This window comes from Hetaerina americana, unplaced genomic scaffold (genome assembly GCF_022747635.1).
Source record: "Hetaerina americana unplaced genomic scaffold, ioHetAmer1.1.p SCAF_3, whole genome shotgun sequence".
In the NCBI taxonomy this organism is placed as follows: Eukaryota; Metazoa; Arthropoda; class Insecta; order Odonata; family Calopterygidae; genus Hetaerina; species Hetaerina americana.
In genome coordinates this window covers 35,207,117-35,222,688 of record NW_027286874.1, presented here as the reverse complement: position 1 = coordinate 35,222,688, position 15,572 = coordinate 35,207,117, and the positions used below count along the sequence as shown (strand labels likewise).

General features: G+C 37.7%; 1 protein-coding gene across 1 annotated transcript in view; it reads left to right on the top strand.

The window, feature by feature from the left end:
* Positions 1-15,572, top strand: part of LOC139689989 (uncharacterized) — a 335,109-nt gene that overhangs the window by 170,134 nt on the left and 149,403 nt on the right. The window contains exon 6 of the mRNA XM_071587153.1: positions 971-1,114. Within this exon, the coding sequence (XP_071443254.1) occupies positions 971-1,114 (144 nt within the window). The remainder of the gene's footprint in view (positions 1-970; positions 1,115-15,572) is intronic.

Sequence of the window (15,572 nt, the reverse complement as noted above, 5' to 3'; positions counted from 1 at the left end):
CAAACCATGCTTTGATAAATCCTATTGGGAATGAGTTTATCAGATTAATCCTTTTCACAGCTACGAGTAACCTTTCCCCATTTACAGACTTGGAATCGTAATTTACTAGCATTTAATAGGCTCCAATATTCATGGTACTTCGTTTCCATACTCAGTCAAAGATATGAGTGTGACCATACAGCTAATAAAGCTATTCCTCCAATTCTAAAAATATACACACCGTAGTTTGTGTGATTTGTGAGGTTTTCGAGACGGAGTAAAACTTAGTCAAACGTTTAAATATTAGGGAACAACTAGCCCAAGTAGTTATGCATCTTAGAAGTTTCTTCGACCACGATGTTCATGTTGACAGGGATATAAGCAGAAGAATTGGGTTTGGCAAAGAAGTATTCTCAAGGATGAGGGAATTAATGACACGGACAGTCAAATAAAAATTAGCGAAAACATTGGAATGGAGCGTGGTTGTTTGCGGCTCGGAAACTTGTTCGTCAAAGCAAGAAGATAGGTGTGTATTGGAGACTTCTGAGATGTGGCTGAGCAGTAGAATGAAAAAGTTAAAATGGAAGGATAGTAAGTCAAACGAAGAAGTACCAGGCATGACGATGAGACACAGTTGTTGGAAGAAATTCAAAGTAGACAGGAAAGATAAAAGCAGGGCATTTTGATTGTCTATAGAATTCTGAAGACAGTGATAAAGTGGAGGACGTTAGGCGAGCGAGATAGGAGTAGGGTAGGAATGTTGGACGGAAAGAAGGGCTATAGATCGTATGCGGAATTTAAGAACAGTTTATTGTAGTGTGGGATGCAAATTGTTGTGTAAAAAATGTAGAAGTGTACAGTATCTGTTGATTGAAAACCTAGCTTAAAAAAAGTAGTCTATCAAATAATAATTCACAAAAAATAACTATCTTTAAGGTAAACCTTCGACGTTTAGTTGCCCTACCAATATAACTTTTCTCTTTCATCACAGTGCCTGGCCATCCCCGGTCTGGGTTTTCGTCGCGGGAGCTACAAGTGCGTCTGCCGGGAGGGTTTCTATTTCCCAGACACTGATTCTGAGTCTCGCTACTACAACGGGACACACGTGGAGCTGGAGTACGAGCGGCTTATCATGGTGAGAGAAAAAGAAAGGGAGGGATAGAAAGGAGTGTGGGTGTGGGATAAAATAATGAGAACGAGAGGGGGTACTTTGGCAGATCTCCAACTATCTCTCCATCCATTTTCTCTTCTACTATTTTCTCTTTCACCGTCCTCTATTCATCGGCGAAAATCCCGGCGATTTTTATCAACGGCTCTCGGCATTCATGCTTCCATGTCTCTCCAAAGCACGTACATCACCAGAGAGATAAAAGAATAAAAGAGCTATGATTATCATTTTTTACATTATTTTCCGTTATTTTGGATAAATAAGTTAAGTAGACCCTCAAATAGTTTCTTTCGTCTCTTGCTGCTTAATTCACGCAGATAAATTTCGCTCCCCAACTCCCCAAATCCTTCTAACGGGCCAAGTCCCCATGACCCATTAGACCGTTACCTGAAAACCCAAGAGTAATAAACCTATTATCGCGAGAAATGGTGAGCGATAAAGATCCCAAAACTTCTACACGTCCTGCTTTCGAAGCTCGATTTTATCGTTTTGAAGATAATTAACTTTTACGATGCAGGAAAAGGACTTGATGAACACGACCCTTTCCGTTCAAAATTTCATTTTCATGATAAGACTTAGTCACGGCTGTCACTCCGTGCTTCGTGCAAATCATGATTCTATTAAAGCTGGATCTAAGTTTATTTTATGCTTTATTTTCTTATATCTATCCATATGGTTAAGTATGACTCGTTTGGGAATACACTAGGGTGATCCCAAAAAAAGGATACATGTATATTTAATAATTTGTGCATATATATATATATATATATATATATATATATATATATATATATATATATATATATATATATATATATATATATATATATATATAATAATTTAATGTAATTTATGCATGTGTATATATAGTTTTTTATTAATTTACTTATTAAAATTAATGGTGTGTCTTCACTACACATTTTCCCTGTTTGTGAAGGACAAAGAAATGCTTCAAAACATACCTGCATTTAAATATAATGTAGCTAATTATTACCGATTTTTAAACTATTAAATTCATACCCGATACATGTAACGCATGCTTAAATGCTAATGAAGTGGAGTTGTGTTCAATTGAGCCACCAATTGAGCTTTACTCCCGTAATCCGAGCCTCTGAATATTTGTTTTTCACTGGTTTAATTTTCGCGCACCATCTCACGTCAGCTTCAAATCAAAGTCATCCAAAATTCATTACAAATCTTTGTTTTTTTCTTAAGGTTTCGCCGATCATTTCGGCTACGTGCCATAAAATGCTCCTTTTATGGCTTGAATTTTGGAGCAAGAGGCAGTAGGGATAAATCCGAACCCTAAGTTCACACCTGAAATTGTTGAGTACATCCAAGCTCGAGTAGCACTTTTACACAACCGAACTTAGGTAATGATCGAAAGATGTCGGAACGAGGACTTAGATTCCTTTTACAGATTCCCTCAGAACCCGATCTACTCCTTAAAACCCCTAAAAAATGGACCTGATTCAACGTCGTCATTTCTCTAAAGTCCTGAATTGTTGTGCTAGAAATTAACCCATAACCTACTACGACTCGCTTTTCATCGCGAAAAACGAAAGCAAACCTCAGGCCCAGCGACCTTGCCTCCTATAAGCTTTCCTTCTCACACATTACCGCATTTCCTCTACCCTCTCAATGGCAAAAACCCTTTCCACTTTACACAAGAATGCATCCGTATAGCTCTCGTCCGTGGAGGGAGGGAAGAATATGTTTCACGTGCCGTACGCATTCCATCCGGATGTAATATCGACGAAAATGTTTCGTGAGATTTATTGCAAGGAGGAGAAGGTGTTATTATTCAAGTTAATGGGATGTTTTTTTCGTCATGGCCGAGTGCTGCTTCTGCCCCAGTGTCTCGGACCTTGGTAAACGGCCTTTGCAAACGAAGCTCTCGCAAACGAGCCTTTGTAAACGGACCTGCGCAAACGGACCCCTTGCTTATTCAAGCGCTCTTGGTGCGGTCAATGTGCAGTAAATCAGTCCCAGAAGAAGGAGTATAAGGTTACGTTTCCTTGAATCCTAGAGTTGCCTAAATCTGAACTCGCTCCTCCCGTTTATTTTCCTCAAAGCTCTTTTAACCACACCAGTGTTTTCAATTAAAACCATCTTCCGGACATTATGTACCTTGCTACGCAAAAGCTGCAGTAACTACTGTTTTCATTACAGAAGCCGTATTCTAATTAAGCCAATTGCATTATTTGTTGCCAACTGCACGTTTCTGGAGGCAATAAGAATTTAATTCGGAGACGAACAAGAACTCGTGAAGGCAGATTAAACATTTGCCTGGATAATTAATATTAGATGAGCTTCATTAATCAATCAGGAAAAATCTTCTGAAGGTTCATCTTAGCTGTTTTTCAGCTGTTTACGATTGCAGAACATTTCTGATTTCTGATGAATCCATAATATCAGATTTCACAATATTATTTCATCATAAGCAATGAAGAACAGCTTGGATAACACGGTTTCACCTCGCGGATTATTTCATTTGGTAACAGAGAATATTCGTGCAGAAAATAAGCATTTTGAGCAATGACTCATGCACCTTTCTCGTTGTCTAATAGCAGTTCAAAGTAGAACAAATTTACTACAATTAAAAATTTATTTAAAATAATAAATTCGAAGAGCAGAAGTTAGTTTTTTCGTTCCATGCCAGACTAAATGCTGACTAAATAAATCTTAAAGCACAATCTTAACAAACAAATACTAAAACCATACGCCTCAATATTTAATAAATCATTATGTATTAGAAGCTAAATTTTAATCTTTTCCAAATATACAGGGTTCGTCCGGAAAATAAGTGTACTGATTTTTTCCCGCCGCTCCAGGCGCGCCCAGCACCGCTCTGACGGGCTGCGATTGGAGGGGGGTATGTTGGCAAGCGACGCTGAAAAAGGCAGTCGGCTCTGAGCTGTGGTGTAGTGAGGAGCTCTGTTAACGCGAACCTCCACGCTCGACCCACGTCACGGAACGCGATGCCGAAGTTTTTGGAGCAGCGTTATTCCATCAAATTTGCGGTAAAGCTTGGAAAATCGTCTACCGAAACTGTCGGTATGGTTAACCAGGCTTACGGGGAGTCAGCCATGTCCAGAAACATGATCTTTCGGTGGCACAAGATGTTCGTGGAGGGCAGAGAAGAGGTCGACGACGATCCACGGCCTGGACGCCCATCAACGACACTCACCGACGAAAATGTGCGAAAAGATGTACTGAACTCTGGTCGTCTTCGTGTTCGGATGATAGCAGAGCAGTGTAATGTGCCAAAAACAATAGTGCACGAGATTATTAGGGAGCAATTACAGATGCGAAAAATTTGTGCAAAGTTGGTGCCGAAAGTGCTCAGTGATGATCAAAGACTCAATCGTTTGGAAATCGCGACACAACTTGCGGATCACTGCAAAAATGATCCACATTTTTTAGAGAACGTTGTTTCGGGTGACGAGACGTGGATCTTTGAGTACGACCCGGAGTCGAAGAGACAAAGTGCGGAATGGCACATCCCATCATCACCCCGTCAAAAGAAAGCTCGCATGAGCAAATCTCGGATCAAGGCGATGCTCATTGTCTTTTTTGACAAAAGGGGAGTCGTCCACTACGAATTTGTACCTGAACGACAAACTGTAAATGCTGCATTTTACGTCCAAGTGCTCGACAGGCTTCGAAAACGAGTCGCCCGCGTCCGGCCAGCGATCAAAAACATCTGGCGGCTGCATCACGACAATGCGCCGTCTCATACCGCGCTTGTCGTGTCGGACTTCTTGGCCAAGCACGGCGTGGCAACGCTGCCGCACCCGCCCTACAGCCCGGACTTGGCACCACCGGACTTATTTCTGTTCCCGAAGATAAAGAGGAGTTTGAAAGGAACGCGATACGGGACTTTGGACGCCGTCAAAGAGGCCGTGACGACGTGTCTTCGAGAGGTTCCCGATGATGCCTTCGCACGAGCGTTCCAGGAATGGGAACGCCGCTGGAACAAGTGTATCGACTCACAAGGGTCCTATTTTGAGGAATATTAGCTTAAGATATGTAAAAGTGTAATAATTTTTTTTTTTGAGCTCAGTACACTCATTTTCCGGATGAACCCTGTAATCATAGGAAAAAATGGGATTTTGCAGCAATGTACACAAAAACGCAATACAAAACGTTATACAGGGTGAGGCGCTACGGAAAAATTTCAATTTGTATTTCCCGCCATATCGTAGTTCCACTGGAGGTCGCAAATGGCGTTCTTGAAAGCTATGGGCGTCTAGTAAACAGCCATAACCTCAAAATGGCCGAGATGTTACGTACAAGTGCGGAGTACAATCGAAGAGCCGCTATTATTGAAAGTGTTCTCGCTGGGCGTTCGCTCAGTTAACTAGTTCAATTTCTCGGGTAACACAGATCAACTGTTTACGATATTGTGACTAAGTATAATGCTTCGGAGGAATCTGGGGAAGGTTTTGCTAACCCGGTGAGGAAACCTCAATCGAGGAAACGCTAAGGCGCTAATTTCAGAGATTTTTTTGCATTTTTTGAAAATTTTGAAGAATTTCGGTAAACCGTGTATGGTTACTATGGCGTCGGGGAGACAATATGTCTTTCAACAGGATAGTGAACCAGCTCATACGAGTCATTTAGTCCAAACCGGCTCTCAGATAACATTGATATGTTCTGGTCAAAGGAGTTCTGGCCCTTGAATTACCCGGACTTAAACCCTCTCGACTTTTATGTTTGCAGCGTATTCGAAAGAGTCAACAATAAGACGGGCACCAATAATATCGCATCTGTGAGCACCGCTATCGTAGAAGCATTCGCGAATATGGAAATCGCTGTTTTAAAGAGTGCGTGCGATCGATTCAAGAAAAGATTGGAGGCGGTCATTACACCTGAAGGGGGTTACTTTGAGTAATGTTACTCTCGACAAATACCACTACTTTCATGTAAAAGGATTTTCATCTACAGTTCTATTTTATTTTAATGAATATACTTTTCAACAAAAGGTCCATTTATCCGGATTTAACTGCCTTACCTACCTAACTGCCTTATATTACATATAATATATGCGTTCGTCCTTTATATGTGTTCCTATCCCTTTTCCTTATATCTATTTCCATGTGTGTGAGTAAATATGTATATATATGTGTGTATATATATATATATATATATATATATATATATATATATACTCATAAGGAAAAGGGATTGGAACACATATAAAGGACGAACACAGTAGAGGTGGGGAAGGGGGAATTAGGCAAATCACGAGTGTAAAAATACTTCCTAGATCGGGACTTGGACTCCGGATCTTTCCGCTTGCCGGGCGGATGCTCTCAACCACTTCAGCTATCCAGTAAACGTAATTTACACTGAGATCAGCGATGCTTTATGCATCCCTTTTCCTTATATCTATTTCTATGTGAATGAGTATTTCTTCCCCGTTTGGCGGGATTTCATGTTTGAATGTGTGTGTGTGTATATATATACATATACATGGGTCGCGGTATTCTAGGGGATAGAGTGTTGGACTGCTGACCGGAGGGGCCCTAGTTCAATGCCAGGGCAATGCACTCTGGGTACCTACAGCTGCACCCAAGCTATGTGATTTTTCGGGTACCAGATCTTCCTGGGAAACCATAACCGGCACAGGGAAAGGAACTGGCCCCCCTACTCTGATGTGTGAATTTCACATGCCGTCCGGCTTAGCACTGGATGAACTCTACCATCACCTATCAAACCGACCTTCGGGTCGATTAATGTTTTTATGGTACTATATATATATATATATATATATATATATATATATATATATATACATATATATATATATATATATAAAGGATTACTTCTATTTCTTCCGATGACGACGGAGCTGTGTTCTTATATTGTTTGCTGGTGTCCAAGTTTGTTATTCAACATTTCCGTGTTACTTCGACGAAATCATCTATATATATATAATAAACATATTATATATATATAACATAGGTAGTTCAGTGTATTGAACCAACACGGCCAAAGTAGTAGGGACGTAAGGAGAAGAATTGCGCTAAGCAAAGAGGCTTTCACAAGGAGGAGGGAGTTGATGACAGGGACGTTGAGTAAGGATACTAAGAAAAGACTCGTTAAAACTTTGATATGGAGCGTAGCTATGTACGGCGCGGAAACATGGTCATTGAAGCAGGAGGAAAGACGGAGATCGTAGGCTTTTAAAATATGGGTGTGTAGAAGAATGGAGAAGGTGGAATGGACCGAGAAGAAAACAAATGAGGGAGTACTTAGTATGGTGGGCGAAGAGAGGGAAAAATCCTATGGAGGCAGGAAAAATGGATGAAGGGCGCATTGATCGGTAGTGGGATGTTGAAGACTGTAATAGAGGGGAGAATGTTAGGCAAACAAGGAAAGGGTGGGAACAGGATAGGGATGTTGGACGGGATGAAGGGAGGAAGGAAGTGCTCAGAGATGAAAAGGGACCTGATGTAGACTAGGTTGCTGAAATGTGTTTTCTTAGGAGCCACAAAATATTTATGTGGTAGTTGTGTCCACCCAAAAATCTACCTTAACCGGTAGATTACCTTATAATAATATATAATATAAATATTTTATTAATATTATATATAATATATTTATTATATATATATATATATATATATATATATATATGTATTATATGTATATACACACAACTTATACGTATATATATATATATAAATAGCTTGTCAAGAGTACTAAAAACAATGTCTATTACTTACTTACAATACGATAATGATAAATACGTATATATATGAACAAGTAGTGTGCTTAAGGCTTTTTTAACTAAGAACGCCAAAATTCTCCAGTCAGTTGCATATTATTTTCATCTAAATACTAGCATTTAGTTATAATTTTTGTCCTTAACGTCTTGTTTCATATCTTCGTTACATTAGAAGATAGTTTTATTTTAGACATTTCTTTACGACTCCATATGAAGCATACATTACTGAGGGATTAAAAATACAATAGTTACAATGGAAAACCTTAGACCGCTGTAATAGACTTTTTTCGGAGAAAAATGAAAGTGGAATATACTCCGCCTCCACCTGGAGTGACATTGCAAATGCGGTGTCACCCTGAATAATTCATCATCTGAACCTTGCTGCGAAACAAAAAACATGATTCATCTAAGGTGCGACTTATTCCAAAAGTTTAGGGTTTGCCGCACAAATATATTCCCCAAGCCTATTTAAGTTTTGAGACGGAATAAAACTGACATAAATCGGGAGAGGCATGCTCCTGGAATTGAGTTTAAAGATAAATATACCACTGGAATGAATAAATTACCATAACTTCCTCTTCGGATTTATCAAAGAAGCGTAATTTTGGAAACAATGAGGTGGATTTTTCTTCGTTCCAGCATCGAAAGGCATGCTTTTATATACGTAAATGCTGTTGCGGCAGAAATCATTAAGAACACCGGTCGAGCGGAGAGTACTCAAACACCTGAGCCCCAATAATTATTATCAGCCCTGGATACCGTCTCCTCGCTTGCTTTTGCAAGCCCGCGTGTTCGGCTTCCCGGCGACAGCCGTCAGAGTCGAAGAGGGAAGTCTGTTCCGGTCTATGAATCGTATCCACGAGTGCAAGACGACGAGATCAAACAATCACGCTTTCCCAAGCTCTCCTTATGACTAATTGGACCGTGTACATTATTTCAACTGCGCAGTGCTCTCTAAAAAGAGATGCCAAATTTAAGAGAGATTGCTTATGTGTTAATTTGCATTGTGATTGTATTGAGTGCCCTACCTCGTCGAGATTTTAACGTAATCATGCTAAATTAACGTCGTGATCAAGCATATTTTAATGTTATATTTTCATCAACACCTAGAAATATCCTAAGTTCTCCTCATTTTCAAGTAAATATTGTTGTACCTGAAGGTAAAAAGCTCTGCAGTGACGCAGTCCGTCACTTATTAATCGAATTACGCAGTAGAATCCTCGCCATGGTAACACTTCAATTTACACACACGAATGGATTAAGAAAGAAATATTTGGGTACTTATGATAACATTTCAAAAGTATTAATATCTTTGTATTGCTGCCTTAAAATTTCAAACGCCTTGCATGTGTTGAACTTTCTTATTTTTGGCACATACAACGAAATTTCAAAGATGTCTGACTGAAAATCTTCCTAGCCTAGTTTTTAGTCCAACGTATTACGAGCTATTTTATGCTTCTCAACGAGGGCATTTCTATGGCTATTACAATATATCGATACAGATATTTAGAATTTTAAGAATAAATACTCATTAGATGTTTTTAAGCAGATTCTTACGATGAACCACTGGGAGAGTTATCATACAAGCTTCAAAGAGAGACCTATCCCAAGAACGAGTTTTCTCTCCCATCTCGCCCTTTGAAAAAGGAATTGGAATAACGGAGGCATACTTCATGAAATTGAGATGTCCATTACAGATATCGATCGGCCTGAGGTACTGTTGTCATGTTATACAAGTTAGGAATCAGGAGGAATAGGAAACTCAGCTGCCGTTTCGGAACGAGTTTTATTAAACCTGGCGCTGCAACACGTACTTTGTGTTTAAAAACTGGCCTCTTTTGGGATGAAGGGTGCTCTTTCTCTCGATTCATATTTTTAACTTCTATCGAAATGCATAAAATATCCCACTTTTACCTTGAATTCTCCCTTGATTACTCGGATGAATTTGGTTTTCATTTCTTTAAAACTAGTCCAACGCTTCAATAAGTCATAGGGGTCCACCGACTTATTCGAGTGCAATGGTTTTCTCTCTGTTTACAAAATTTGAATGAGTAACGTGCCGATCATTTAACAGTAAGGAGAGAAAACACCATAGATTCCCTTAAAAATTGTTTCAATATCACATAGAAGTGTCGCAAAGATTTGTTTAACTCCACGTTAATCAATAAGTAGAAAAAGGAATTCAGTGAAATGATTTCCCTCGAATCTAAAACACAGATGGGGCGAGCTGGCATTGTTAGGTAACATTTCTACGCTATAATTCCAAAAAATTCAACGAAATCATGATGAAAGTTATGACTAGCCATTCACATTTACAGAAATCTATAAAAATCATCCTATGTAGTATTCTTACTTTTACGTATGGAAGCACACCAATTTTATTTTTATTTTAGTATAAAAATATTAATACCATTTTAACTTGGCCCAGCAATGTATCACAAAGTCAATATAAGAGTGTGTCTCTAAATTCTGTCTTTCTGCTTATTAAGCATGAAATGAAGCCGTCGAAATTTAATAATTGACCTGAAATTTCAAGAAATATGCGCCAATAGAAAAAGTTCAGTGATTGGGAGCTAGAAGTGATGTTACATCAAAAGTCCTCCAGTATCTTTCATGTTCTTTTATTCTAGTCTTGAAGCTTTTTCCAGCCTGGCTTATGTATCACGTATCACAGGAATCACATGTTACTTGGTGAATGCCGGATTGTAAGAGGGGTTCTGGTTTGTCTTAGTTGCAACAAAGAAGTTTTCCCCGAGTATGTGGATTATAAAAAGACATGAAATTTTCTTTTACTACATTTTCGGGCAATTTTATTGAAAAGATCACCTACAAATAATTGACGACACCACTTTTTGAGCTTTTATTGTGTGGGAGTAAGGGAGAATAACTGTAAAATAGCTTTAATTTTAATTTTTTTCTTTAAGGGATTCGCAACAATTTTTGCGCTATACCCATTGGATACTATTGATTTTATGGTGTCCCGCTCAAGGTTGAAAGTTTTTATAGTAGGGGTAAATCAACAAGTCGGTGTATCATTGAATGATAGACTGACAGTTTCTGGTTCGTAGGTTGGCAGGAATAGGCTGTGATGATCACATCACTGTGATATGGATTCATGCGTATGGCAAAACTATGTTTATTATCTACCTGTATGATAGATATGGAAAGGTCAAGAAAGTTCAACTCTTTCCCGGATTCGATTTCCATGGTGAAATTAATTTTAGGGTGCTTAGCATTTAAAAGATTAAGTAAACCGTCTAGTTGTCTTATACATACTCCAAGTCCAGTAGCTGAGGATGTCGTCCACATAGCGATACCATCAGAAAATATTAGTTAGGATAAGACGGCTGTAATTTAATAATTGTGATTCTAATTGCCCAGAAATATTTCTACTAATAGAGGAGACAGGGAAGATCCCATTGCTAAGCTGTCCGTTTTATGGTAGAGGAAACTATTTAATAAAAAATAATTTTGGTGTGCACACATTTCTATGAGTAGATGGAGCTCTTTGGTAAACACAGGGCTCATGTTGGAGTATCTCAGTAAATCCTTGGCGAGTAACAAATTTTTTTGAATGGGCACAGAAGTAAATAATTTTTTACGTCAAAGAAAAACTAGTTTGAAGTTGGGAGGCAAAGAAAGATGGTGAAGAATACGTGTTAAGTGAATGGAATTCTTAACACTTAACTATTTTCCTGAAAGACTAGTGGATTGTCTAAAAATGGTATTCAGTTCGGAGGCTATTGTATGACGGTGAGCCTATGCATGATACAACTGGGCGAAAAGGTGTTCCATCTTTATGAATTTCGGAAGGCTATAAAATACTCGTAAAGTCAAAGACGAATAAATTGAATTGGTGCAATGATTACTTGATTAACCTTTCACCAAAAGAATTAGCGTAGAGAGCCCAGAAGTTAGTGGATTTTTTGATGGCATCCGGATTCCTACAAAAATGGAAATTCAGATAAAAAAAATTGGGAAATACTTCATTGGCTTAATACAAACTTGAATTATGTCACCAAGAATTTTCAGATTGACAAACTTGATGAGTTGCTATAGTAATCGCTCACGCAACTTCAAATATCAAACATTTTTCAACCCTTCGATGCCCTTCACAATTACCACAGTTTTGTACTGAAATTCTCCATCATTAATATCTGATATTACCTGGATAAAAGTGCCACGGCTTTAAATGATTTAAATTTGTTTGCCGTCAAACAAATTCAACATTGTAAATTAATTATTTGGTGTCTAAACTTTACCTTAGGGGTTTAATATTTATTTCGACACTTGAAGGGTAATGTTTAACGTGTGTAGCGAAATAAACATTGCAAAATATGGCTGGATCAAAAGCATTGTATATACTGATCGATATAAAAATTATTGCATTTCTTTGGTGGTCCTCGATCGTTTAATTGGCTGGACATAACAGCTCTCCAACCTTCCTGAGCTAAACATTTTCTTTCCGATTCACGACAATTACTACATCTAGCTTTTATAATTATGTAAGATATTCTCTATCCGGGGTGCACCTCACTCCCTTTTAAATTATGTTATTTCTTCAATTATAGATTTTATCTGGCTGTTTTATTTTATAATGTGTTCCATAATTTTCATCCGTCTGTCTTTATTTCCTTCCTAAAGGTATAATTATCTTTTCCTATCTTAAACCCTCTTCATCGAAGGTTATTGGTTCATGAGGTCTTTGACATTTTCCTTTATCACTAAAGTTTGAAGTAAATCATTCTATCGTTCATCTATTTTCATTACTGATCATTTTTCCTATCCATTGGACAATATATTTCAAAAATAGTTTATATTTTATTTAAAGAAGAATATATTACCACTATAACATTTCCTTTCTAACAAAGTATCATTTTTGCTACTTTTCCCCTGCTGCCTATAAGTATTTTTTGTCACCTTTTCCTTCCCCAGAATCTAACTTTCAAAATTTTAATTTTTTTTGCCTCTTAGCTTAACCTTCCAACTCTAATATTTGGCTAGATTTCCCCTCCTTTGTTGTACGGGCTTAGTATTCATACTTCATTTATGACCTTTTTGGACTTTTTCCGTGGAAGTTGATACTCCTCCTTACTAAGTCCCTCCATGACTATCATTGCATCTTGAAGGCTTTATTCACTACCGGAAAAATTTTTATGCCACCAGCATACCGCCAAGCAATCATTTCATAACCTAAACCTTTATGCCTGCCTCTGTTTATATCTTGAACCACTTCAATAATTTCTTATATATACCATGTATATAATAAAAACGAGATATGACATTGAGCAGTTCCGTATGACACCCGTCCAGATAATGCGGTCCTACTCTTATCGTCTATCTTCATTATTTCTTTCGGCTTTGTGTAGAGTCCATTGATGATCCTGTCTTTAAAAAATCCTACCCCATTCCATATTTTAAATATCAGGCCCCACATTACATTACAAAAAGCCTTTTATTAATCTATGAATGGTAGAAATGTTGGCTTATAGCATATTAATTTTTTTCGATAACTATATATAAGGATAGTGTTAATTATTCTCTTGTTTATATTTCTTTACGATATCCAAATTGATATTTTTATCAAGGGAACAACATATATTCTTTACTATAGAGCTTCGGATAACGCTAATGCATACGGTATATGAATGTGCAATCAGGGTAATAGTTTTGTACTGGCTGCTGGTTTTAGCTTTAGTTTTCTTTGGTGAGAGCACAACTACGTATTACTGCAAGTACTCATCGTAAATCCGGAAGAGAAGACCATTAAGGACCACTAGGGTACTTACATAAGCATCCTGGATACGTGCTACTTAAAGACCATTTACCATACTGGCTTCTTCAATCTCTTTGTGTCATTGAATATCTGGTCGTTACATTTTCTTCCCGCTATATTTGATCCACATCATCAAACTTTTCAATTATATTTTCACAACCGGCTCCGTGTGTCAATATACCTTCCACTAGACAGTTTTAAACTTATCTTTTCACTCATTTTTTGATTGTCTTTTTTTCCAAAATGGTGTCCTCATTTCACCAAAATCTTTCTTTGAGATCCCATTTGCCTAACCCCAGTTTTATTTTTCCGTAATTTTTGCACTTACGTTTCCTGGATTAGTTCCAGACTTCCGCAGTTTCTCTCTTCATTCCATTTATCAATTGCCTCTATAGTGAAATTTCTTCGTACTTACAACCTTTAAATATTCTTTTTCATCCATCAAACTCGGTACTGTAATTATTATCCAAAATTTCTGGGACCCACCGCTGTGATTTCCAGCATCGCATTTACATCTTTTATGAATTTACTTTTCGAAAAGCTCTCTACTACTTCAATTCATAATCAGAAACGTTTTGTTAGTTCTCAGTATAAATTAAGCCAACGAAAGCATGTACCGATTAAAATATGACAACTTACATACAGTGCCGGGGCGTGGTTGTCTATTGAGTAGAGCGCTGAAATAATAACTGTAGGGCTCGATTCAGGGTGGTGTTTAAGCTGAGCCCATGTTGTGAAAATTTTTGGGTACCAAAACTTCCCCGGAAACCACAGGTTTGACAGGAAAAAACTAAGCCCTGGCCCATGGCCTTAGATAATTAATGTTGCGAAATGAAAAAATATTAGTAAAAAAATAATCCTAGTGAGTATATGCGTTCCTATTCTATCAAAATAATTGTCAACACATATAAAGCGTTCTGAGGACGTGTTATGTTGTACATTTAAAACACAGCTAATGGCATATTATTGATGCTTAAATGCTTCAAAATATAACAAAAACTTTCCCCTAAAGCATTTAAAAAATTTAACACTTCGTAAATTAATGTCTGTTATGCATAATCCAATTTACCAGTGAATTGTATTAAACATAACACCACTGAATGTTAGACATGGCCCTAATTACATGAACCCACCACTGAATTGTGAGTTACATTGAGTGAAAGTGCTTGCGAGAGTGAATTGGGTCATCTTACTGTTTTGCAAAACTATCGTAGATATTATTTAATGGTGTCCAACCAAGAAAGCTCCGCGTTGTCGGGCGTGTTTCAATGATATTGGCACTTTCCCTAAATGAAATCTTTCAGCGTTGAAACTGCAATGGAGAGGGTCAGAAAGTTTTCATGATTAAGTTTATAATCTTAAACAGTTACTAACAACTGAAAATTGAGCCTAACCTAGGTCATCACATGCAAACGTTCTCACTCGCCCCCACATTTAAAAAACTTAATTATATGTTTGTGCAAGGCGCATGTGAATGCTCTTTGGTTGGACTTACCCTTTCCAAGCTTCATTTTTATTCCAACCATTATCAATTTCTTAGTTCCTATCGGGAAAAGTAGCTTCTTAAATCGTCGCTCGATAACGCCCCTCTCTGTTTCCTCTTCCATCTCGGTTAAGTTGCAGGGTCGTCCCCTTCAGGTGGCTGAGTTTACAGCAAAAGTATATATCTATAGTATTCACGTGTTATTACTGCTGATAGTTGTTATTTGGCGCAAAATCACTTATTTTGATTTTATTTAAAATATCTTATCCCATTCATATTAGTTTCCAGCTTAAAAATTCCACTAAAAACTAATTAGTTAAAAGGATGTTTAACTATGAAGGTTTCAAACTTACCTCACTTGACAATTTAACGTTCGTATTAAAAACTAATCAACGGATACCATGCTAACGGGATCTTCTTTAAGTTTCCT